Below are 24,969 nucleotides of genomic sequence, written 5' to 3'. Positions count from 1 at the left end.
AAGCTGTCTTTGATGTGGGAAAGTGCTTAGCGCCACGTCTGAGCAGACATACACACTTTTGCTTGTCCAATTGCTGCAGGTTTTTGGAAAACAAGCCATTTTTGCTGCTCGAAAAGGATTTAAACACTGACAGACGCTCGGTTATGTCAATTACATTAATTAGGAATCGTTTAAAGGCGGAAATATGCAAACATTTTCACGTCTGAAAGTGAGGCGTACACACGTATTCTATGCATACATTGCGTTTTATGAATCACTCATGCTCGCTTTTAAGAAATGAACGTAAGATAAAATTTAGGACGTTTTCTACACATCATTTTATAAATGAGGCCCCTTGACTCTTTTGAACCTTGGCATACCTTGAAACCGGTAACTGGCCCATGCCTACATGCAAATCAAACTTTTTCAATAAGACGATGAAAAAAAGGGTGGAAAAATGGACATAAATGACATACATTTTTATGCTTTTCATAAAAATAAAAAAAACTTAAGTAATATTATCCATATCCCTAGGGGAACATAATAAAATATTAATAAACATGTCATGACCCCTTTAATAACTATAATTCAATGTATAGCATGATAATTGTATATGCAATAACTATGAACTATTTTTAATCGTAAATGTCATCAAATTTACGTCCTCTGAATCTACCCAATCTACTTCTGCTGGGGACACGTTCAGTTGTCCTTTAAGGTAATTTTTTGTAACAAACTAATTCCAAATTATATGACACACTGCATAATTTAACAAAGATTTCAAATTAATATAAAATGTATAAAGTGACACATAATTTAAGACACATATAGATGTTACCACAGTTTCTTATTCACAAGTGTTTAATTGTCGCTAGCTTTGAAAGTACATTTTACTCACTAAAACTTTTTATTGACTACTGTGTACAAACCAACAGATGATAAGTCAGATAATGAATGAGGATTAGGTTTTATACAAGACAATGAAATGTTAAAAGACTCCGTAACTTTCATGGTTTAACCATTGTCGGACAGTAGGAAATCCTGAGGATTCATTAAGCCATTGAGAACATAATTACTTTGTGACGAGACCGAGCACTCGGGCATAGAAAAACACACTTGCGCACAGGCAGATGTTTTCCTGAAGTTGCAAGGGGGTCTGGACTATCCTCCAGAGTTTCTAATGAGGTACGAGGTGAACCTCTAATCTTTTCCTGATCTGGATCAGCGACTCTTATGTGCTCCAGCACCTCCTTCGGAGACTGACAGCTTGCCGCTCATCCTCGTTTAGTGGGCAGGTCGGGTCGACCCCTTTAACGTAACGGGACGGGTTTTGACTGCCTGAACTTTGATCTGGTGTCTCCATTGAGAAAAAGAAAGGAGGGGGTTGCGCTCTATATTTAGGATGCAAATCCCTTACTAGATTTACTGGTGCTTTGTGAAGAAGACTGAGGTATGAGAAATGTAAAGGAGGGTAAGTATTCCCTCTGAGACTGATGAGGAATCGCTGATAGAGAAACTGGAAGAAATAAGGAAATAAGCTGGAAAACATCCAATAAGAAAGAAAAAGTAGGAAACAGAAGAAAGAAGCAAAAGTCTTCCAAAAACGAGTGAAATCTTCAGGGACTCGCTTGTGTCCCCCCTAATCTCCATAGCAATCTGGATTATGGGTTGGCAGGAGGGGTCTTTTCTTAAAGCGGAAGAAAGAGGGGTGCGCGGACGCTACAGCGAGGCCTGTGAAGGGATTTGGGGGTGCTGAAGGCTGCTGGTTCATTGTAAAGGGTTTGAGTTTGAATAGAGCCTCCATGTTCTCTTGTCTGTTCTGGTTTTAAGTCCACCTATAACCAGCTAAGCGTGAGTAATCCACCTAAACCGTGAATGAAAGCTGGCAAAGCCCATTCATTGCAATTGATATATTTATTACAGGACACCATTTTTCCCACCCCAGCCTTTATAAAACGACGTCTGTGATAGAGAGAAAGTTGAAAGATATACTCGGTAATGTGTGGATAGATAAGTGTGGGAAAGACAGTAAAAGATTCATTGAACAAAAATGACTCTCAGCAAATGAATCAGTTGACAATCAAACAAACAAAGAAAATCCAATGCATCAATTTCAGATTCAATTATACCCAAGCACTAAATGATATATCAGTCTGCAATACTAAATCTGGTCACCTAATGTGAAACACCACATATATCTGCAGATAACAGATGCAATACTATATGTGATATACTATATGTCAATATTTGAATATCATGACTCACACAAGCGTTAAGCGTGAGTGATTTACACGTCAAGTCAATGCAAAGACCCAATAGACAGACATCCTGAATTAATAGAATTGTGCGTTATATATATATATATATATATGAGACTACAAGCTAGCTAAATCCCGCAAATTGAGCGTATTCGCGTCTAAATTTCATGTGCGAATGACGCGAATTTCAAGCGCAAATGATGCGAGTTAAACAGAACCACACTATGGTTTTATTCAATGTAGAATCATAATAAATCAAACACTTTACATAGCAAATTTTAAACCCCTAATGTATATTGTGAATAAATTTAGAGGAATTATTCTTTTATTCAGGGTAAACCTTGTTTTTAACAATTGTTTGTCCCATTATCATTAATACTTTTTCAAGTTTTCAACAAGTATTATCATTGACTAAAGCAAAAAATGTGTTAGAGTGAATGAGGGTGTCATTTGTGTTTTATAAGAACAGACATCTATACCTGAACTTTGGGTTGGTTCTGGTAGCGCCAGGCGATTGCCATTGTGTCTTGATTCTCTGGTTCACGTGGTTGGGCATCCTTTACCTTTACACTGCCAACATCATCCATAATTGGTGAAGGGAGTTCCTTCAGATATAAATACATAACACACACAAAAGACATAAACATAACAAAAGAAATAAACATTAAAAGTGATAATACTTTACAACAAAGATGTTTGTTAACATTAACCAGCCACTGAAGACTTCAATTATCACACATTTTAAAAGTTACATTTATGCATGTTTTTATGACTAATGACTAATTTAATGACTAATTTAAAAGCATTATTATTTTGTTATTTATACAGTATACAGAGCGGCAAAAACATAAAAAACCTCCTTTGTGACCCAAACTTAACTTCCGTTAGACTTCCACACGAAATCAATAACAACAGAGTCACACTAGAGTAGATTATTTCTGATAACAAACTAAATAAATCACAAGTAAATTACTTTAGTCCAAATTAAAATGCATCAAGCATTACAATGAGCTACATTACTGTGTAAAATGTATCTATAGCTACAGATCCTTACATTTTTGCCTGGTTGCCAAATCCACACAGCGGTGCCCCATGCTCATTATTACCCCTCATCTTTTGAAAACCGATATTTTTTTATTTTCAACTAAATGAAACTATTATATACCAGAACTATTTGATTTGTCATGATATAAAAAGTATACTGTATACAATATTTAAATATGTAGAAAAATTTATTTTATATTAACAAATAGTCAATTAGTTCACCCAAAAATGAAAATTTTGAAAACATTTTGATTGCCCCCACATTCAAACTAAAGAAAACCTAAAGAATAAAAATTAGAGGTGGTTTCTCGGACATGGATTAGCTTAAACTAGGACTAGGCCTTAGTATAATTAGGAAATATAACTAGTTTTAACAAACATGCCTTACTAAAAACATTACTTGTGTGCATTTTGAGGCAAAACAAAGGGCACTGATGTATTTTAGGATATGTCAGTGCAAGTAGTTTTCAGTTTGGACAGCTCTTACATTAATTTTAGTCTAGGACTAGTCTAATCCCTGTCTGGGAAACCGCCCCATGTTATGTTAGTATATATATAGTTTAAATAAAATTAATACTTTCGTGTTCCATATAACAAGATTTATTCAATATGAATTAAATAAACAGTTTTTAATCTTTTTAGATAATATGTACTTCTGGCACCTTTTTAGTTTTCAACAGCACTCCTGAGTCAATTAGTGACAAGAAATGACAAAATGAAGCAACCGAAACACAAATAATAGGTGAATACAGGAAAGTGGGCAACAACAAGCCCTCATTAAACACATATTAACTGGGGGGCAATCAGGGGCGAGAGAAAGAGCCCACTGTCCACAGTCATTAATGTGAAACTTGTTAGTGCTCACAGGTAACTCCCTGAGCACTTACACAAACATTCATCGTTTAGAGAGAGAGAGAGAGAGAGAGAGAGAGAGAGAGAGAGAGAGAGAGAGAGAGAGAGAGAGTACTTTACAGTACACACTACATACTGCCTTCTAGTTTTGTGAAGACCACTAGTTAACCACTGGCAAAATGTCTCAATTCTCAATCATATGAGTAACAAAATAAAATCTCAGCAGATATTACTTATGAAAATGTGAGGTCAGTTTGAGGGCAAGGCATTGTGGGATACGCCCAAGCACAATGTGCTCTGTTTGCATTCTGAATATTTTGGCAAATGTTGTAGGTCGTCAGGATACTCAACTCTATGCATACAAAACATTTGCATACCACACACAATGTACATACAATGAACTGTATATGAACTAGAATTATATACTACAACTAGCATGCAGAAGAACACTGTATAGAAAAAGAGACGTTTCACAGCGCTCACAGACCTATACGCTGGTAAATCTGGAGATTTATAAAAGTTTATTGTGTTGAAGGCCAAAATCATTTATGCGTAAACAATGCATCTCGAACTACAACACAACAAAACTTCCCAAAGATCCCAAACTTTGAGTGATTCATTAATGTGAACTGACGCTCTTACCTGCATGATCTCGTCAGGGTGATCTCGGGCAGATGCCAGGAAGAGTTCATGTCCACACACAACACCTTCTGCCAGGAAATATTTGAGCAGCGTTCTGGAGTAGCTGTCATATCGGTCCTCCTCTGAAAAAAACAACCAGCATCGCTGTTAAACATATCAAGCTCTGTTGATGTTCATCCTGACAGGAATATACTCAGATCAGATCAGAAACCCAACAGAGAGACTCAAAGCAAGATCAACTTCAGATCTGACAGTACTGAAGCTGGATTGTAATGCATTTAATGGTCACTCCATCATCACAAAGGGCTGAAGGAAAGGCGAGTGCTGGATACAAAACAATTACAGAATGCAACATGTATACGGGGCCAGTTGTTCAAAAAGTTTAATCTGAATCTAAATGATCCAGATTTTAGAAATGTCATGTTTTGCCATCCAGAATCAGGTTAACCATCTAACTTTTGTCCTGGTTTTTTGTTCAAAGCAAAATTGGATTGGATCACCCTGATTCAGATATACACTTTTTCAAATTAGCAGATCTGGATTACTAGTGCTCTAAATGCATTCACTGACTATTAAAAACAGCGGGTAGTTTGTTCCGTATGGAGTCAGTTAGTTTTTACTTGAAGAGACAATAAAACAACACAACTTTCCCTTACTTTTTATTATTTCAAAAAAAGATTATACACAAACACATGCATTTTTAGTCACAAAGAGGCTAAATGTCTGGTAGTTTACATTTGTAGAGTTGTCGGTTGTTAAAACTACTTTTGACTGTTTGGTCTCTGATGATTATGATTTATATATGACAGATAAAGTTAAATATTACTTTTGTTAAAATTAAATGTTATATATTTTTTGTTTGCTATTGACTGGTGTATGAGGAATTTATAAGGAATGTTTTCTTTCTGTAGCCCAACGTTTTACTTTGAATACTTTATAAGGGTTGAACTAATCAAGAGCAAAATTTCAACAAAAAATATATATATATATAAATATTACATGATATAAATGTTGCTAGTTTTTTTTTTATTATTATATTTTTGTTCCCTTATGCTAAATAAACTTTTTGGGATCAAACAAATCCCAATTTTTCTAAAAAGTTTTGTACAACACAAAGTGATGATTTGATCCAGATCAAAACCTAGACTGGATTTTGTGATCCAATCCAAATTCAGAATCCATTTTTTGTTTTATTTTGATCAACCCATTTTGAAATTTTGATCTCATCCAATAGCCGAAATCCAAATAGATTACTTTTGAACAACTGGCCCCTGTGGATGTGATTTCTAAGCCTATCTGAGAAACAAAACAGATAACTTTCTTAGTAAACAACAATTTGTCTACTTTAAATATAACGCATGATAAATAGGAACACTATACTGAGAAAGGTTTAATGGTGCAATGGTGTTTTAAAGAGGACATTTTAAAAGACTTTTTTAAGATAAATTTCTGGTGTTCCCAGAGTGCATGTGTGAAGTTTTAGCTCAAGATAACATATAGATAATTTATTATAGTATGTTAAAATTGCCATAGGTGTGAGCAAAAATTTTGCCATTTTTGGGTGTGTCCTTTAAAATGCAAATGAGCTGATTTAATGCAAACACTGATCACCATAATGGTGGTTTGTTGAAATTGAAACTCAATTGTGCTGTCAATTATTCTCTGTCTCTCTACTAACGGCTTTTTTCCGCTGGTAGTGAGTGTTTTAACATCACATTTTAGTATCAACTCAGCTCGCTTGGAACCCCAACGAAGGTGGTCTAAAAAGTATCGGGTACTACGTACTGTACCAAGTGGAATACCCCGCAAAAGTAAGCTGACCTGATCCAATCGTGAGGTACTATGCAATGGAAATAGGACTGGGAAAAGATTAATCACGTTTAATCGCATACAAAATTGTGATTTTTTTGCATAACATACAGGTAAGTGTGTGCTGTGTGTAATTATTATGTACATATAATACACACACATTCATGTATGCATTTAAGAAACATTTACATGTGTATATATATTTATTTATATTTTAATATATATATATATATATATATATATATATATATATATATATATATATATATATATATATATATATACATATACATTTAAAAAAATTATATATAAATAAAAAAATCTGACATTAACATATGTTTATTTGTGTGTGGTTAAATATACACAATAATTACACACAGTAAACACACATATATTATGCAAAAAAAACCTTTTATTTTGTATGCGATTAATCGCGATTAATCTTTTCACAGCCCTAAATGGAAAAGCACCATAAATGCAGATTAAGGGGTGGTATGATTATAATAAGATCCCTATTTGACATTACAAGGTGAGCCAAATTTTAATGACCTATTTTTTCACATGCTTGCAGAGAATTATATACCAAAACTAAGTAACTGGGTCGATCTTTTTCACCTTTTCTAGGTTGATGGAAGCACTGGGGACCCAATTATTACACTTAAACATGGAAAAAGTCCATGAAATCAAAACGGACAATTCTTATTTTTACAAAAAAAAATGTTCCCAATAAATAATTTATCCATGTGGGTCAGGTTTTTTTATATTGTGTCCATATAAACTTAAATCAAAATCTATAAATGTACTTCCGCCCTCTTATGTCGATCCTTTTCTGATGATGTCAGCTTCTAAATTTACATAAAAACATCTAAGAACCCACTCACAACCTGACGGTCAACCTCATCCTCTCCACCACACACAATGACAGTTTTAACTTCGTATTCATTTACATAAACACCCTTAAATCCACAAAGGTCCACAGCCTCTTTTTGACCTCTCAAAGATTTCTCCAACAGCAGGAGAGAATGATGGGCATCCCAATGTCCACTTCCTGCTCTGGCCCACAAACCCAGATGCCTCTCATATTCCATCCTCGGCAAAAGGCAAAAAAATTCCTCAGCTCTTCAATTTGTCATTGGAAGAACTCCCCTCTTCCTTATTGATGTGTTTCTAGGTCAGCAGGCCTTTGTGGCTTTCAGCGGCCCGACAAAGACACCCAGATGGGCCCACTCGAGATGGGGCCTATTGTGATGCCGCTTCTATGGGGCCTTACAAATAAAACCTGCGGGCACTATTAGCCTAGCGGGGGTGTTTGTGGGGCGGGATGGGATGTGTTAGGGGTAAATATCTCTGCTGTACAGCTTTGGCACATGTCAGTCACTCGACAACATCAAGAGGTTGGACATCAGGAGACTTCCTCTCTTTTCTTATGCAGAAAGAATCTAACTACACTTAAAGAGTCATTTATGTTGCATTTTGAGATGTTTGAAAGATAGTAGGAGTTTGTGCATGTGCGTATGTGTGCATGAGAGAGAGAGACACAGAGAGAGAGAAAGAGACCGTCACTCAAAGCTGCAGGGGAAATTTGGGTCAACACTTCTGCCCTTCTGGTTCCATATGTTTGCTGTCCCAATGAGTCACCATGACTAGTACAACGAATCTGAAATAAATGAGCTACATCTGGGGCAACAGCATCTCAAATTTATTTTCCATTTAATTACTAGCATGTGAAATTAAACAGCTCTGTTATTAAACTTCACATTATTAAAATGTGTCCCTAACTTTTAGGGGCAATTTCCAAGACAGTGCTTATCCTAGTCCCAGCCTAAATTGCACATTTGAGCTGCTTTAATTTAAAAAAAACCTTTCACTGACGTCTCAAGATGCACACCAGTATTGTTTTTGTAAGGTTTGTTTGTTAAAACTACTTAAATGTCCTAACATAACTACGGCCTAGTCCTGGATTAATCTAAACCCTATCCAGGAACCCGTCCCATAAAGTTAAAATGATCATTACATGACATCCATTACACAAGGTGCAACTTTCAAGGTATAATTGGTCCACTTTCATATATTTTATATGGGTCCCTGCTTGGAGATGTAATTAAGCTCGACAACACTCGCCTCATCATAAAAGACCATGAACAATCCACTTCCAATGAAGTGAAAATGGCACAAAAGAATGGAAGAGAATAGAAATTAGGAGGCATGAATATAAGATCCTCATGAATATGTTTTTAATATAATGGGCCACTGTGAGTTAGCTGTGATGTTTTGAGAATTTGGACAATTAAATTACTCTACTCATGATGGCAGTCAAATAAAACAATATGTTAAATATCATAAAAATGTTTCATGGGGCCAATTGTCATTTAAACTTTGCACTTTTATAATCCGAGTTAAAAAGCCAGGTGCTTTCAGTTCAGCCTTAAATAAAATACAAATATTTTTTCATTCTTTTCACAATACATAAGCAGATACATTTATGACATCTGAATAAATCAAAAACATTTTATTAATTATATCATAATTTGACCCTGGACCACAAAACCAGTCATAAGGTGCACGGGTATATTTGTAGCAATAGCCAACAATACATTGTATGGTTCAAAATTATAGTTTTTTATGCCAAAAATCATTAGGATAATAAGTAAAGATCATGTTGCATGAAGATACTAATCATTTTTGATAATTTTCTACTGTAAATATATCCAAAATGTATTTAATAGTAATATCTGTTACTAAGGACTTCTTAGACAACTTTAAAGGTCTTTTTTTCAATATTCGATTTTTGCACCTTTAGAATCCAGATTTTTAAATAGCTGTATCTCGGATAAGTACTGTCCTATCCTAACAAACCATACATTAATGGAAAGCTTATTTATTCAGGTTTTAGATTATGTATAAATCTCAATGAAAAAAAAACTGAAAAAAACTTATGTTTTGTGGTCCAAAGTCACGTATGTCATATGTCTATCATAACTAACATCACACATGTCATCTACTATTTTCACCTATGACTTTTAATGACATGTAAGTGCCAAGTATAGATTAGTTACATAAATGAAAATTTCAAAGGAAGCAAAGTTGGATACATGAAACAAATATGCATATATTTAATCATGCCTTATTATTTACTGACCTAAACACAAACTGAGTTTAAAAAAAATTTATAATCAGCAATTACAGTAATAAGTTTGATTAGTCTAATCAAACAACTAAACTGACTACATTGCAAGTCATATTATAAAATCTAATGCCAAGCCATTGTTAAAACATGTCTTACCTACAAGTAGCAGAGATCCCACTGCAAGCCCACCACCTATGAAAGAGTGACAGCACATACATAATAATGTGTGTTTGTAACACTTGACAATAACATCTCATTCATTAATAATACTTAATGCATTAGCTAACATGATCTTACAATGAGTTATTTATTTTTACTGCATTTCATAATCATTTGAATGTTACTTAACATCAATACTATTGTTCATTTAAGTTAGTTCACTGTGCAATAACAAGCATGTTAACAATTTTTATTAAATATTAAATATATTTAAATATTAGTAAAGGTTAATAAAGATTAATAAATGCTGTAGAAGTGTTGTTTGTTGTTGGTTTATGGTAACTAATGTAGTTAATTAGTAGTAACAAATTAATCTTTATTGTAAAGTGTTACCAGTGTGTTTTATAGGTTTTGCTGAAGAAACCAATCCTGCATTGTCATTACTTTTGCTCACATAGGTACAATGCTTAATTGCCAAAACAATCAACAGTTTCATATCAATATCTTACCTAACTTATAGAAACTCAACTTTAAACAATTCTTATGCTTCTAGTTTCATTAAAAAGATATTTAAGTCACACTATTTAAATTCGTTAAAATATTATTGATGGGATGAGAGACTCAGCGCCTCAACGGATTGTGTAAATGCTGTTTATTATCGACTTCTAAAAGGGCACGTGTATGTAACTGTCGTCATCATCATCATCAAAACTTTATTACAGACTTGATGTCCAACATTACAAAAATAAAAAAGGTTATACACAAATACCACAACAATACGAAAAAAATACCTTAAGGTCTCACTGAGATACCAATGTCTTCACAACCTGATAGCTTTACTGTGAGATTTACTGTACTAACCGATGATGTAGTCAAGCGAGGTGACACCGGTGGAAACTATCAGCTGTCCGTTTTGCACAGACGGTCTGGTTCCCGGGATAGAAATGAGTTTGCTGCGGGATTTCTTCTGAAAACTCGTTGTGTTTACACCGCTCATGCCTGTCCTGGGAGCCGCCATTGTTATTCTGTGTTGACAGCGGCAGCGATGACGCAACCCGCCACAGCCAATCAACGATAGAATTGTTTCCCGTGACCCAATCAAAACTCTCCATACTCAGGAGTCGTGATACGAAAGAGGTCAAGGGTGGCTGCGGCTGCGTAAAGATCACGTGATTCATGAACACAAACAGCACGCTGACAGCGGACATGAATGGGGTAAGATTACTCTTAAAACGACCGATTTATTTTCGTTATAACTTAGAGTAAATCTGTATGATATTCCTGCTACAGGTCTCGTTAGTATAATGTTTAGATAGACAACCACACGGGTCATTCAACAACACTAAAGTCACGAGTCCCCTTGAACCCAGAGCCTCACTATCAGTGAAGCGTCAGATGATTACAGTTTTTAATTAGATAATTTATTTAAATAAGTATAGTGATACACACATACACACAAGTTGTGTATAAAATTACAATTATTATTTATGTAATAGCATAATAATTATACTAGGATTACAAAAGTGGTTGCATTAGTAGCACTACTGTAACAGCTTAAAATGTCTGTTATCCTGGACGTTTATGTTTGATGTTAATCAAAATTTATTATTTTTAGTATAATTTATTTAATTAAAAATAAAATGTGAAGGTCAGTTAAGTCTGCCCACACAGTTAACTAAACCATACCCCTTACTTGCAATGATAGAAGATTTGTCGGTACATTCAATAAAGCTATTTGAGTAGATAATTTCCCCCTTATCCCCCCTTATGCAGATATCAATTTTATATACAGATATGCCAGAGGGCGGAGATATTACGATTGTCAGCTGATGGTTTTAATTGTTCAAAAACATCTTATTCATGCATCTTAGTCTGTACTCGTGTACACCACAAATAAAAAAGGACAATTTTATTTGCTATTAATGCAACTCTCATGAAGTAAAAACACAAAGTCTTCCTTCTGCTGCAAAAAATAGTCCCTGATTGACTGTAAACATACATTTACTTTGCTAAAGGTGCTGTGCAGTGATACACAGAATCATTGGATGCAACGTCCATATCTGTGTTTCATCAATAAACCACAGCTATAGATCAGAATAAAGCACTGGACCTCATTCATGTCATTAACCTCATTCACACAGCACTTTTATCCCAGACAATTTCTGTAAAATGTGTGAACGCAAACACGTCTTGAAAATGTTCTGGGATCGCTCCCTTAAAAATGACCTAGCAGCAACAAGAAGTTATGGTTCAGCTTTTTGACACACGGATTGAAAAGAAGATCAACATTTATGATGAGAAATGTCGCCAAACTTAGGGCTGTGCAAAAATATCGATACAGCTAATTATCATGATAGTTTTTTCCACGATAGTGTATCGATATTTAAATCTCAACTATCAATATATATATTTTTTTAATCTAATCCCGCTGTGTGCGTCAGACGTCCTCCTCCGCCGCTGCTGTAGTTGTCACTGTCTAGTTGTCTGTTATATGCGGTCATTCGGCCAATGTCTCAGAAGTTAGCGGTAGTGAGAAAATGGCAGAAAACTTAAAAACACCTGCAAAGCCAACTTGTGGAAAAGCACTTTGACTTGAAAAAATAAAGTTTAAAGAAAAATTCAGCTCTATTTTTTTACATCTTTGATAAAAAAAGAAAAAGTATCGCAATGTAACACAACATGCAATGTATTGTATCGTATCGCAGGGTTTTCCCGCAGAAAATTTGTTAGTTAAGGTGGTAAGGTTGTGCAGGTGGGCGGGCCGGGGGCGTGGCAATCAAAGGGGCAGGGTGTACGCGTCCTGATGAAAATATTTTTATTTAAAACACTCAAATAAAACTCAATTTTGAAGAAACTATGACAGAAAATGAACACATACTAGATTATTAATAAATTAAATGTTTTATCAACCGGCTAGTTATCCTCCAGACATTGACGGACCATGTCTTTCTCTCATTTCGGCCATGTGGCGCGTGCCTGCTCGCAGTGTCAAGTGCGTCCACGCTATTCTCCGAGACGCACTTGACGGCCTTTTGTGCAGCAAATTTTTTTTTTGGACGAACTTGTTAAGGTGGTAGCGTATCCCAGCTTAGGTGGGCCACCTGAACTGAAAAGTGCTGCGGGGAACCCTGTATCGTGATACATTGTATGTATCGTGATGCGTATCGTGAGGTCTTTGCCAATACCCAGCCCTAGTCAAACTGGACTGAAGAAGAAATCAGGGAGCTCGTCACTACCCACGCTGAAGCTGAGATCATTCACCAGCATGACAGAACAATGCATCACTCGCTCCTTATGATCTTGTCATAAACAAAAATGCATGTGCGTGGTTTCTCAAGAGAGGACTTTTAATATGGCACGTGTCTTTACGGGATCTTTACGGCATTTGTGTGAATGCATGTACGGATTATCGAAAATCATTGGCAGTGTGAGTAATCCAAAAATCAAGCGACCCCGGACAAATCCTGGATGCATTTTCCTTGTATTTTCTGTAATCTCTGTGTCAAAAGAGCTTTAGTGTGGAATACATATTGCTTAATTTATTACAGATTATATCATAAAATATTATTATTTGTCATGAATTGCACCATCTTGGGTTTTAATTGGTGCCTTTTTTTGCTGATAATCATGTTATTTTTATTATTTCACCTTTATCGACTCGTTGTATCTGATTGTTCCACACAGTGCTAATGCTAACAGTCATAACATGTCAGATGTTTCCTGAGCAGCATGTTTGGTTTTTCCCAATTTAATTCTCTTTGCTACCACAATCTGAGGTCATGAATGTAGCTGGGTTGCCCAGGAGGGAAGTTAGATTGTCATCTACGAAGAGTTTGTTTTTCAAGTGTTGAAAGAAAAAGAAAATCTTGAATTGTTGTGAAGGGTTGCTATTATTTGTGATCTACAGGAAGGTCGTGTTATTTCTTTCCTCTCTTTCCAAAAACAGCATTAATTTGTATTTTTATTCTGTATGTGAACTGAAGGATATCTGTCACCTGAAACAAAGCGGACTAATTTTAAATAGCGATTGATAGGGATTGGCACGGACTCAATGGAGAATTGTTAGCCCAAACAGAAGGCCTAACTTGGCACATCTGATAAGATCTGTTTGACTTTCAGCTCCATCTTTGGTTCAGGCTGCAGTCAAAGGTCATTTCAATAAAGATTAGTCTATTTACATCACGTCATTGTAGTAGCACTAGCTCAGCATCCTTTCAAATCGCTTCGCTTGGCTGTATAATTGGCTTTAGCTATTATCTGCCTTTTAAAATTCATTTGATTTCCATTGGCCTATTGTACAAATGAAGTGATGGAGATAGGTCATTTGTTCTGACATCTGTCCGTCATCAACCAACCAGGTGTCATTGTTCCAGCTAAATTCGGATTCTGATATCAGCTCTGATAGTCTTCATATTACCAAATCTCCAAGTTCTCTGATCCCTTTCACTGGATGTGAAGGACCAATGAGAACAAAAAGAGAGCGATCAGAGCTCCCCCTTAAGCTGCCTTCTGCTACACAGATCAAGAACATCAGTGATCGCCCATCCCCAGCATCCTTCCATCTGGGTTCTCCAGGGAACGCCATCTTAGTTAACACTGGTTGGATCTATGTAATCTTCTTATACCCCGCAGAACCGCCAGACCAGAACCTCTCGTGGATGTTACAATCTAGATATATTGTGATAATAAGCTGTGACATTGCCTGCACTAGGGCTGGGCGATATATATCAGGGGATTCTCATGCGTTTTTCATCAGTAAAGCCAGTTCCTTGATTCGTAGTAAATCGCCATCAGCTGCTTTCAGATGCAGTGGTATTTACTACAAAGACCCGTACTTCACTGACAAGCTGGGCCATATCAGGTTAATTATTGCAGGCGATTTGTCCTCAATAATTAATGCGATATGGCCACCCAGCACCATAGGTCCAATTGCAGCCTGGTTGTTTCTGTTAATGGAACTAGGTGAATATGAATACAGTAGGTGAAAATAAAACGTATAATTTTCCCCTCATGATTCTCACTAGTTGCGTTTCCATTAACCTTCAAATTGAAATTGTGAAGTGAAAATATGTCCGATGGAAACACGTCGATTTCACAATGGCAACCACGATATATCGCGACAAAAAAAAATCGGTTTTATACTCGCATGAGGTGGTTTTTAGTAGGGGTGTCAATCTGACAGTTTTTTTGTGTTACGATAGAGTATCAATAACCGTATCTTCGCTAGCAATGTGATGTTTGCCGATACATCAAACATTTCGTTGATGCAATTACGATTTGATTTATTTATTTATACTTTAATATTATAAACCTAGTTAAGAAGTTACATTTTTAATAGCTCACGAATGCAACCAAAAAATAACATAAACGTTTAATTAATTCTTTTAAAAAAGGCACAATCTCTGTCCCAATTGGGACCTTTAAACATCAAACAAAAAAAACTTTTTAATAAAGAAAAATAAATAACGATTGAAAAAAATTGGTTTGTCCAATCCATTTTCCAAATACAAAATATTTCCTAAATCCACGATTTGCGTCCGATAGCAGTCACAACGTCTTCTGCCTCTTTCGCTATTTTTATTCGCTCTTACAACCGCTTTGTTGGTGCATTGCATTCACTTGCTGAGACTAGCACATGAAAATAAACAAAAATGCGCACTTTGGCGGAAATGTGTAGACGGACGTTTTGTCAAGGAATGAGGATGCGGAGAGTGTCAAAATAAAGGTACCTTATAGCGATATTTTATGTGTGGCATCGATTGATCATATCGTTAGAAATGTAATTGATAAATTGATCCATATCGACACCCCTAGTTTTTAGGCAATTAAAAAAAGGATTACACACTGCAATGGACAGTTTTTCGTGCATTTTTTCACAGTGTTTTTCCATTTACAGGTCACCTAAAATATGTGATCATTCTTTAACCATGTGAATTCTTTGACCCTATACCCTACCAGAAACACCCTATTAGGGCTGTGACGATGCATCGCGTTCCCCATTAAAAGTACCTGTTTGAAATCAATTCTGAATCGCAAGGCTCCGATTTTGTGTTTCATGAACATCTTGTGCATGTACGGCCCTCTGATCAGTAGGAAATCCTTATCAATCTAATAAGTCGTTTATAATGTGCATTTAAAAAAGCAACACTCGTCAAACACAATCATTCAAAATATTCTTTATTATCATGAAAATACCTGAAACAATTTGAAGAACAGCGATATAAATATTCCTGTAGACATTTCCTGGAATAGGGTTTGTAATAGGGCCGGGACTTGATTAAAAAAATTTATCTATTTAATTAGAGGCTTTGTAATTAATTAATCGAAATTAATCACATTTTAATCACAAATAAATATTTGACCTGAGAACATTGAGAAGTTATTTTTTCACATGGATTTTTAGTATACCATGAATAATGACTGAATACATAAGCGTAAGCAACAAAATATTGTTTATTTTTATTCAACCAAGTCGTTGTACTCTGAGTCGGGCTAATGTCCACGTTAGCTGCTATATGTTTTGCATTGAGATGATACTTGAGGCTCGATGTGCTGCGGTGATATGTGAATTCCTTGTTGCATAGCTTACACACAACCATGCTCTTATCGACGCTTTCATCCGTTCGTTTTTTATAAAAAAAAAATTCCCATCCACAGGGCCAACCAAAATGATCTCATCAGCTTCTTCGTTCATGTTCACTGTGGTTTGTTTTTGTCTGAAGTCATGAACGCTAGTTGGTGCTCCAGTATAATCGGTCCGCCGAAATCGGCGAATCCAATGAGAAATGTTCCGCGGTGCAAAAATAAGTGCGATTAAAATGCGTTAAAAATGTTAAACGCGTTATTTTTTGTGTAATTAATTAATCTTAATTAACGCGTTAAAGTCCAGGCCCTAGTTTGTAATGATACTTCTTCTGTACCACAAATGGCGTTTCTGCACGAGAGCGCCCTCTGGCTTTTGGATGTGGCGGCATTTCACCGTAAATCATAAAAATTCATTCATTGAGAAAATGCGCATTTGCACGATTATTTGTCACATCCCTACACCCCATATGTGACTGCTCCCAAGTATAAGGGTTTTTCGTTACCATTAATGCTTGAATAACTTGCCTGCGTCTCCTTCGTTTAAAAATAATGTTGAGTGTAGTGGCTACAAAATACGAAAAACTACCAACATCATTTCCCAAAAGTTTTTATTGACATTAAGAAAATGTCGCTAAAGTTTTGCGCAAATCTTTCCTGGAAACCAGGCTAATGATGAGCAGTACGGCAGAGACATCTGGACTTGTTGTTTTTCTCAGCTATCTTCGGAGGTCAGAAGACTGTTATCACATTAGATTAGTTGTATTGACCTTCACACATCAGTCTCAACACTTGAATTGCTCTTTGTTCATTTTTCTCCGAGTATCTTGCTATTAGCACTGATATGGGTCCTCCTGTACAAAGATCTTTGTTTTATTTTAGTAAGATGTCATGCAGTATCTATCTGTTTCTGCAAACATGGACATTTGGGGGTGCGGCTTCATTATTGCATTTTTTTTCTAATATTCATACACATCATACAAATTTATAGAAATTAGCCACCTCGTAAAATACTTGAATTCTTGGCCGATGATGAGGCTATCTATTTTTCTATTTAATGGCATATATCTACATAGACTACATATTTTTTCCTTTTTTTTGACAACATTTTGCCTAAAATGAGATCTGTCATTTAGAGTTTAGCTGATTAAAACTTTAGATAGTTAGATACAGCTCTGCTTTTGTCGGTGCGACAAAAATGTGATTTCATTTCAAAAGTTTGTGTTTACAACAGCTTTATAGGATTAAAGAGCATTTTGATGCCACCTGCTCCTCTTCTCCCTGAGAACTTTTCTTCCTTCTGTTGCATTATGGGCTTTTTTGGGAGTCCGGGGTCACAGATGGCTCTCCATAGATGTGCCTCTGTGTAGCAAATAAATACATATACATTGTACTGTGTAATCCTGGATTAAGAGGACTTCGAGTTAATTATCCAATTGTTATACACAAATCATTCTAGTCTTTCACTTCCCTGCCCGAGTCTAGTTCTTGCTTCAAACACACAGGGGAATTGTCAGAAATAGAGATTTAATCTGAATTGTCTGTTTTGTTTTTGGCTAAAGTCCATTTGATTCGTAGCAGCTGACTCACTCGGCCCCTCTTACGCACAGACAGGGTGCCGGTGGAAAACCAGGCGGCCGCATATGGACCGTCTCTTGATATCATTCACTGGCCGTGTAATCTTATTATGCTAAATCCTTAATCCTCACCTACGCTGGACGGCCACAACAGTGACGATGCTGGTGATTGGATGACTAGACGGTTGCTGGGCTCCTGGGTTCTCCAGCCCCCCGTCACACATTGGGATGAAATATGTCTGTGTTATGGACATGATCCGTCTCTTGAAGACAGAACGAGAGAGATGGCAATATTTAAGTAGAACATGTTCCTTGATCGACTTCCTTTGTTCTTCTTGGACAACTATGATTTTATCAACCAAGTAAAACACCTATCTTGATCTTAACCCTAAAATCAGAAGACAGGGTAGGAATAATGATCCAGAACTAGCAAAAGATAATGATTCAAAAAGTAATTTCTATGTTAAAGGAATAGTTTCCCCATAAATAAGAACAAACGTCATCATGTTGCTCCAGATCCGACTTCTTATTTCTTCTGTGGAGCACAAAGAAGCACCATAATGATGCCATATATCGAAGACTTTGATATAGCGTACAAGTCATTTGGACCAATTTTATGAGGCAGGGTTAATAATGTTGCCGTTGATGGTGTGATTTGGTCTTGGCATGGAATCTGGATTGCTATCGATTGCAGAAGACAGACAATAGTTTGTCTAAAGCCCCACGCTGGACTTTGATAGACAAACAGCTGGTTTTGTCACTGCCCCCTCCCAAAATACAACTATATCCAGTCAGGCTGAAACGTTCCCGGGCAAAGAGGGCCTTTGGGTAGATGTTGAGGTCTCCTACACTGTGTATCCTCATGAGGATTCAAAGGTATATTTTTGATGAACTAGATGAGATGTTTCTCTTTCAGAGACAGACACCTGACTCTTTGTCTGGGATGAGCAAGTCGGAGATGTGGGATTAATTCCGCCCCATATTGGAGTCATTCCCGAGGCAATAGGGCTTTGGTTAGGGCTTGGTTTCATTCAGTTTCTGCTCGGCCGGGTCTCCTTAATTCCTTTGGTTTGTTTCAGGAGAAGAAATTGAAAGTTTATCCCTCACCGGACAACATCCAGCAAGAGTGTTCTTGTGAACAGACGCTTTCTAATTGTGCTGGAACTTGATTTTTTGAGGTTTTATAAAGCATTTCAAAGGCAAATTGAAGCAATTGCCTTGTAAGGGAGGTTTCGCGGAGGTGTACAAATATGTAAACACGACCTTTATTGACTCGAACGTTCTGCTCATTTGCTAGCTCGATGACTAAGGAAAAGTCAATAGTTTGAGAAGGGATGGACTGTTTATTCAGACAACACAGCACAGCTTTATCAGTTTAAGTGCCTGGGTGAGGGCAAACAAAGGACCTGGCGTTCAGTTGCCATGGCAATAGCAAAACGCTTTTTTTACTAAAGGGGATGTAGGACCATCACCTGCTCACACAGGTGTAGATTGGGTTTGTCTCAGATGGGGTCAAACGCCTTCAGGTCAGTCATTGAGTCTCGTTGATGGGCTCCTGAGAATGAAACACCAAAAGATGGTGCCATCTCTAATGATCACTTTGGTTTCACAGTTTTTACAGTTAGCCATTAAATGTGTGAGGTGCAACAACATCACCTCAATGACAAAATGTTTAATAACCTCACTCTGCCCTTTGGCACAGACAGGACTCTGCAGGTAGTTTGTGTATAGACTATATAATGCATGCGCACATAATTGAGCCTGAAGTTGTAATTTCGTGAACAGACGTTGACGGTTTTTATTTCTGCCATTTTATTTTTTCATACTGGAATATTGTTAATAATTGTTTTTTAGAAAATTATTTATTTTAATAATGTTGGTGTGAATGATGTGATTTGGTCTTGACAAGGAATCCGGATTGCTATCAATTAGGGCATCATATTGATTAATCGTGACCAATTGTTTGCGTATAATTATGTATACGTTTTAATTTTGGCAATTTTTTGTACTGGATTATTGTGAATAAGTTTTTAGAAAATGATATAGTAAAAGTTTAAAATACTAATGGTAGAAGTTCTATACTAATTGTTTATTGGCAATTTAGCAAAAACATGAATCATATAAAAATAATGATTAGATTAATTGAAAAATAGTTGTTATATGCGTCAACTAATCGGAAAAAATAGTTGATAAAAAATAATAGTTAACTGCAGCCCTAGCACTAAAGGGGGTCGCACATCGGGGGAGAAGCGCTGCGTGTTGGACAAATCGCAGGTATCACACACTGGACATGCGCATTAAACAGCACGAGCTTAGTCAGACAGAGTCTACTTCAAGATGCAAAATATGCGTTAGCAGCCTATGTTGACCATTAACGATTTGGGACAAATATGAGGTTTTTTTAATGTTAAACTATGTGAGTGGCACTTTGTAGCACGGCAGGGATTTCAGTAGCGTCCAGAGTCACAGTGACAGCCGCCGTCAGACGCCTCCGGTGTGTGTAAATTCATAGAAAATAATGTGTTTAATTTTTAGATACATGGCGCGACGCAGCACTTCTCATCCAGTGTGCGACCCCCTTAAGTGATTTTCCTTTAAAACTACTAATGCATATTTCTGCAGTTAGCAGATTAGCTCCAGACATGTTGAGCTTATGTGAACAATGCAGGTTTGAGTCTGGTCTGATTTCATGCCCAATTTCTCTTGCCAGTTTCTTTTCATATTACAATATATGCACTATCTATGCAAATTGTACATTGATTCTGTGTTTTGTTTCTTCATTGCAGCTTGTATGATAAGTGGCAGGATGTTTCGCGGTTTCGCCGTTAAGGCCCTCGGCTTTGTTGGTTACACAATCCAGTACGGCTGCATCGCTCACTGTGCATTCGAGTATATCGGAGAATTTGTGTCTGTAAGACATTTTCTTGAGATATTTCATTGAAAGTTGTCTTTACTAAAATGGGAAATACTTGAAAATAACTTTTGTTATTTTTATCAAAATTCACCCAAAACAGTGTTCAGGACCTTCCATGGAGCCCACCATCACTAACCACGATGTCGTGTTCTCGGAGAGAATAAGTCGTCACCTCTATCGAATACAAAAGTGAGTGCGTTCCCAATATTATCTTTTTATACTTTTTTATATTTTTTTATATTATTTTTTTGTTGTTGTTTTGTTTCTTTTTATGTTAAGTTATTTTGCCCCATTATTTTATATTCCTTCAGAGGAGATATCATCATAGCCAAAAGCCCCTACGATCCAAAGATGAACATTTGTAAGCGAGTTATCGGACTGGAGGGGGACAAAGTATGTACCAGCGGACCATCCGACGTCTTTAAAACACATACTTACGTGAGTACCTCCTTCGATTCTCCCCTCAAACATCATTTGAAGTTTTTACTGACATCTTACCAGTTCTGTCTGTCTTTTTTCATTGAAAGTGCCACTTTTACACTATAGTGACCTTTCTGTCACCTTCACTGTGTGCGCTTTTACATTTCCCATGCATTCACTTATGATGGGTTTAATATGTACCTTTCGCAATAACAAATGCTTGTTTCTCAGTTATTGTTGGCTGAGAAAGAATGTAGCCACCTTGTCACTGAAATAACTGCTATTGCTGTTTTTATCCCCTGTTTTTTCCTCTATCTCTCTCTTTCTTCACCTTGACTGTGGTCTGTAATTTTTACCGAAGCTGTTAGTGTTAGTGCCAGTTGAGTAGAGCAGGTGATGGAGAGAAAGAGGAGACGAAAGATGAGGATCGTCTCTCGAGTCACGTAACATAAAGAGATACAAAACCTCAGCCAGATTTCTGCAGTTCAACTCCAACCGCTTAACATGTGGACTCGAGTCAAGTTTAGTTTGTAGTTTTGTAAATAATTTTGAGGAAAAGTTGAATGAAAACGAGACATACAGAGATTCAATGTTATCAATGTGGCAACTTTTTTTATAGATACACAATGTATCGATCACTAAATTAGCTCAAACTATGAACTGCTTTGTTTCGCAGACGTATAATAACCCACTGGAGTCACGTTTGATTTATTTAAAGCGAACACTCAGACAACGGTAGACAATTAAAACAACAAAAGCAACGAACAATATAGATTATTTGTTGTCATTTATTATGTAACTCAAAAACATGTTTGCAAATAATATCTATAAAAAACACACAAAAATTTTTGAGTAGTTTTGTATTATTATTATTATTATTATTATTATTTTACTTATTTATTTATTATTCTTTTTCCCTTTAACTCTTTCCCCGCCATTGACGAGTTAACTTCTCAATTATACGGCAATCCGTATTTCTGCTATTATCCACCAGGAGGCACTCTTACCAAACTTATAAAACCCAAAAGTATTCCCTAAGGGCAAACAGGTCAAACTCTGTGTATGTTATAAAAAAAATTAAATTAACAAAGTGATCAAGTTATCTTCAAGTGATCAAGAATCGGCGCTGTTCATACAAGGAAAAGCCAGAGCTTTAGCTTTTAAATGAAAGGTAATCTGGGTAAGATTTCAAAATCTTAATATGATGAAAACCTCTTTCCATTGAGTTGTATCTGATGACAGTATGATGTGAGTTGTCCCATGTTCGGCTGAAAGAACAACAGATGACAATCGTCTGAGATTTCTTGTAGATGGGATCAAACATATGTTTCTATGTTAATGAGGGTCGTCTGTGAGAAGACTACACGCTGACATATGTTTATAATCGCAGCTCATTTGTTTGCAATACCTGAGGTCAGGATACCATTGTGTCATGTTTGGTCATTTAATGCTGTAGATTTCGATAAAAGATGATTTTGTTAAAAGTGGAATTCCAGGATGATCCCATGGGATTCTACAGAATTCTATTAGAGGATGAAAAATAAGAACATTCACATGAAAGTTTGTTCATTGGCAGATAGTGTCATGTTTATAATGTGTAGCTTTAGATATAGAGGGGGTGGAGGGGACTTAATTAGGGGCTTGACAGCCCCTCTCTCCCCGTGTGATGAGATTATTCCTAATTGATGTCAGTGCAGATCAGGCTTCGCTCCGTTGCCGGCCCAGCCTGGCAGGTCTGTCCGTGGTCTGGACCCATGGAGCGGTTCAGGGAGGTGTGGCTTCACCCCTTACAGAGGGGATGGGGAGGGGGCTATAAGCGGTCAGTAAAGATGATCCCAGATAAGTCATGTGATCTTTCTCACTGATAGGAATTTCCTCTTTATCCTTTAGTGTAGGAAGAAAGTGGAAATGTTGTGACAATGCAGCGTGTCACATGTAAATGCATTTCCTAGTGCGGTGAAGGATGTGGTAATGAAATAATAATAAACGCAGTCTTTGATGAATTGTTAATTTAAATCCGAGATAAAGGTTACACACTCATTTTGTGCATCATCCAACATTTTCCTCTTTTCTATATCGCTGTGATCTAGGTACCAAGAGGGCACGTTTGGCTCGAAGGCGATAACCTTTGGAATTCCACAGATTCCCGAAGCTATGGCCCCATTCCCTACGCCTTGATCCGAGGACGCGTTTGCTTAAAGGTATTAACGCTACAGTCTCTCTTTGACCTATTCACTTCCCCTAAAGCCAGACTACAGGCCTCTTGAGTTTAAACTGCTGCCCCAATGATGTTTTAGATGCAGTTTTTGTTTTTAATGTGAAATCCAAATGGTTCCTTCATAATTTTCCTTTTATTGATATTTAGCAGAAAAAAAAACGTCCTAAATATCGGGGTTTTGTCTTGAAACTGTGTTCAGCTGTCATCTCGTATATTGTCATGTGCCCGTGACCCTGTTAAAGGGTCTCACCTTTTGTAAGCCCCCTCACCTTTTGTAAGCCCCTGACTGGAGAGTTCAGAGGCAAATAATACAAGAAGGGGGAGTTGTGTCCCACAAAGAAAATATTTCTATTTCCACATTTATAATAAAATCAAGTCATGAAACTATAAATTGGTATAGATAATTACCTTAACGTTTTAAAATGAATCATGTGTTTAAAGAAATGTTCCCTTTTTTGCAGTTGTGGCCACCACACAATTTTGGCGTATTGGCTGAAAGTCCTAATGACGGACGCATTTTATGAAGAAACAGTTTTTGTGTTTTATATGTACTGTAAATGATAGTTTGCTATGTTTTTAAATAAATTCATATTTATGATATGTCCGTTTCATTATTTATTATAAACAGAAGTGTTTTTATGAAAACCATAATGCAGTCGATAATTTCAAATGCTGCCAGCTGTAAATGCTGTGGATGACAGTTCACTATCAAATAGTTGGCTTATAAGTGACTTTTTTAACAACATTTAATTTTTATGGTGCGAGGAGGTCAGACAATCTGGTAGTTTGTAAAAAAAATGCTCTTTACTTAATTTGAGCTATATATATATATATATATATATATATAGATACAGAATTTGTGTCTGTATTTCACCGGCGAGTGGCGCGAATTTCACGCGCAAATGAAGCGAGCTGACTCATGTTCAAGCATCCAACTATGCGTAAATAGCTCGATTTATTCGCGTCTGGTGTGAACGCACAGTTACATTGGAATTTGTGTGTACACAAATGAAACATAAAATTAAAGGCACAATATGTAGGATTTTCACCACTAGAGGACGCTATTACACAATAACAAAGATGAATCTTAATGACGTTATGTAGGAGAGTGGAACGATAGATGTTTTTTCACCATCCAGAGTATGGAGTTCACTAATCATGATTCATGGATGAGGTAATAAATTAATGTTTTTTTATCTGTACGTTTGATCATATTATTTTATGCCATCGTAATAAATTATCTGCAAGGCACAACAGCTGTGTGTTAGATGCCACTTCTGCATTTGTTCATTAGTGTTGCCATAGTTCCTACAACTAGAAACTGAGGATAGCAAGGATATTATATATTATATATATAGTCACTAAAAGCCAGACAATTACAAGGGAGA

At 36.5% G+C, this 24,969-nt stretch overlaps 2 protein-coding genes across 2 annotated transcripts in view; one reads left to right on the top strand and one right to left on the bottom strand.

Moving 5' to 3' along the window:
- The window catches only part of elp4 (elongator acetyltransferase complex subunit 4), a 75,212-nt gene extending 64,303 nt beyond the window's left edge, over positions 1 to 10,909 (bottom strand). Inside the window, exons 1-4 of the mRNA XM_065294445.2 lie at positions 10,732 to 10,909; positions 9,868 to 9,903; positions 4,776 to 4,897; positions 2,717 to 2,842 (exon numbers count right to left, since the gene is read on the bottom strand). Of these exons, the coding sequence (XP_065150517.1) occupies positions 2,717 to 2,842; positions 4,776 to 4,897; positions 9,868 to 9,903; positions 10,732 to 10,888 (441 nt within the window). The 5' untranslated portion in view covers positions 10,889 to 10,909. The remainder of the gene's footprint in view (positions 1 to 2,716; positions 2,843 to 4,775; positions 4,898 to 9,867; positions 9,904 to 10,731) is intronic.
- A 98-nt stretch (positions 10,910 to 11,007) lies between these two features.
- immp1l (inner mitochondrial membrane peptidase subunit 1) lies at positions 11,008 to 24,175 on the top strand. The gene is made up of 6 exons (XM_065249364.2): positions 11,008 to 11,085; positions 20,816 to 20,940; positions 21,044 to 21,132; positions 21,255 to 21,381; positions 23,454 to 23,564; positions 24,043 to 24,175. The coding sequence occupies exons 2-6, from the start codon at positions 20,821 to 20,823 to the stop codon at positions 24,103 to 24,105; spliced, it is 510 nt and encodes a 169-aa protein (XP_065105436.1). The 5' UTR covers positions 11,008 to 11,085; positions 20,816 to 20,820; the 3' UTR covers positions 24,106 to 24,175.
- The last annotated feature ends 794 nt before the right edge of the window (positions 24,176 to 24,969 follow it).

The sequence above is a fragment of the Paramisgurnus dabryanus genome, chromosome 2 (assembly GCF_030506205.2).
Source record: "Paramisgurnus dabryanus chromosome 2, PD_genome_1.1, whole genome shotgun sequence".
Lineage (NCBI taxonomy): Eukaryota > Metazoa > Chordata > Actinopteri > Cypriniformes > Cobitidae > Paramisgurnus > Paramisgurnus dabryanus.
Note: the sequence above shows the minus strand (reverse complement) of the source record. Positions and strands in the feature narration are given on the sequence as shown.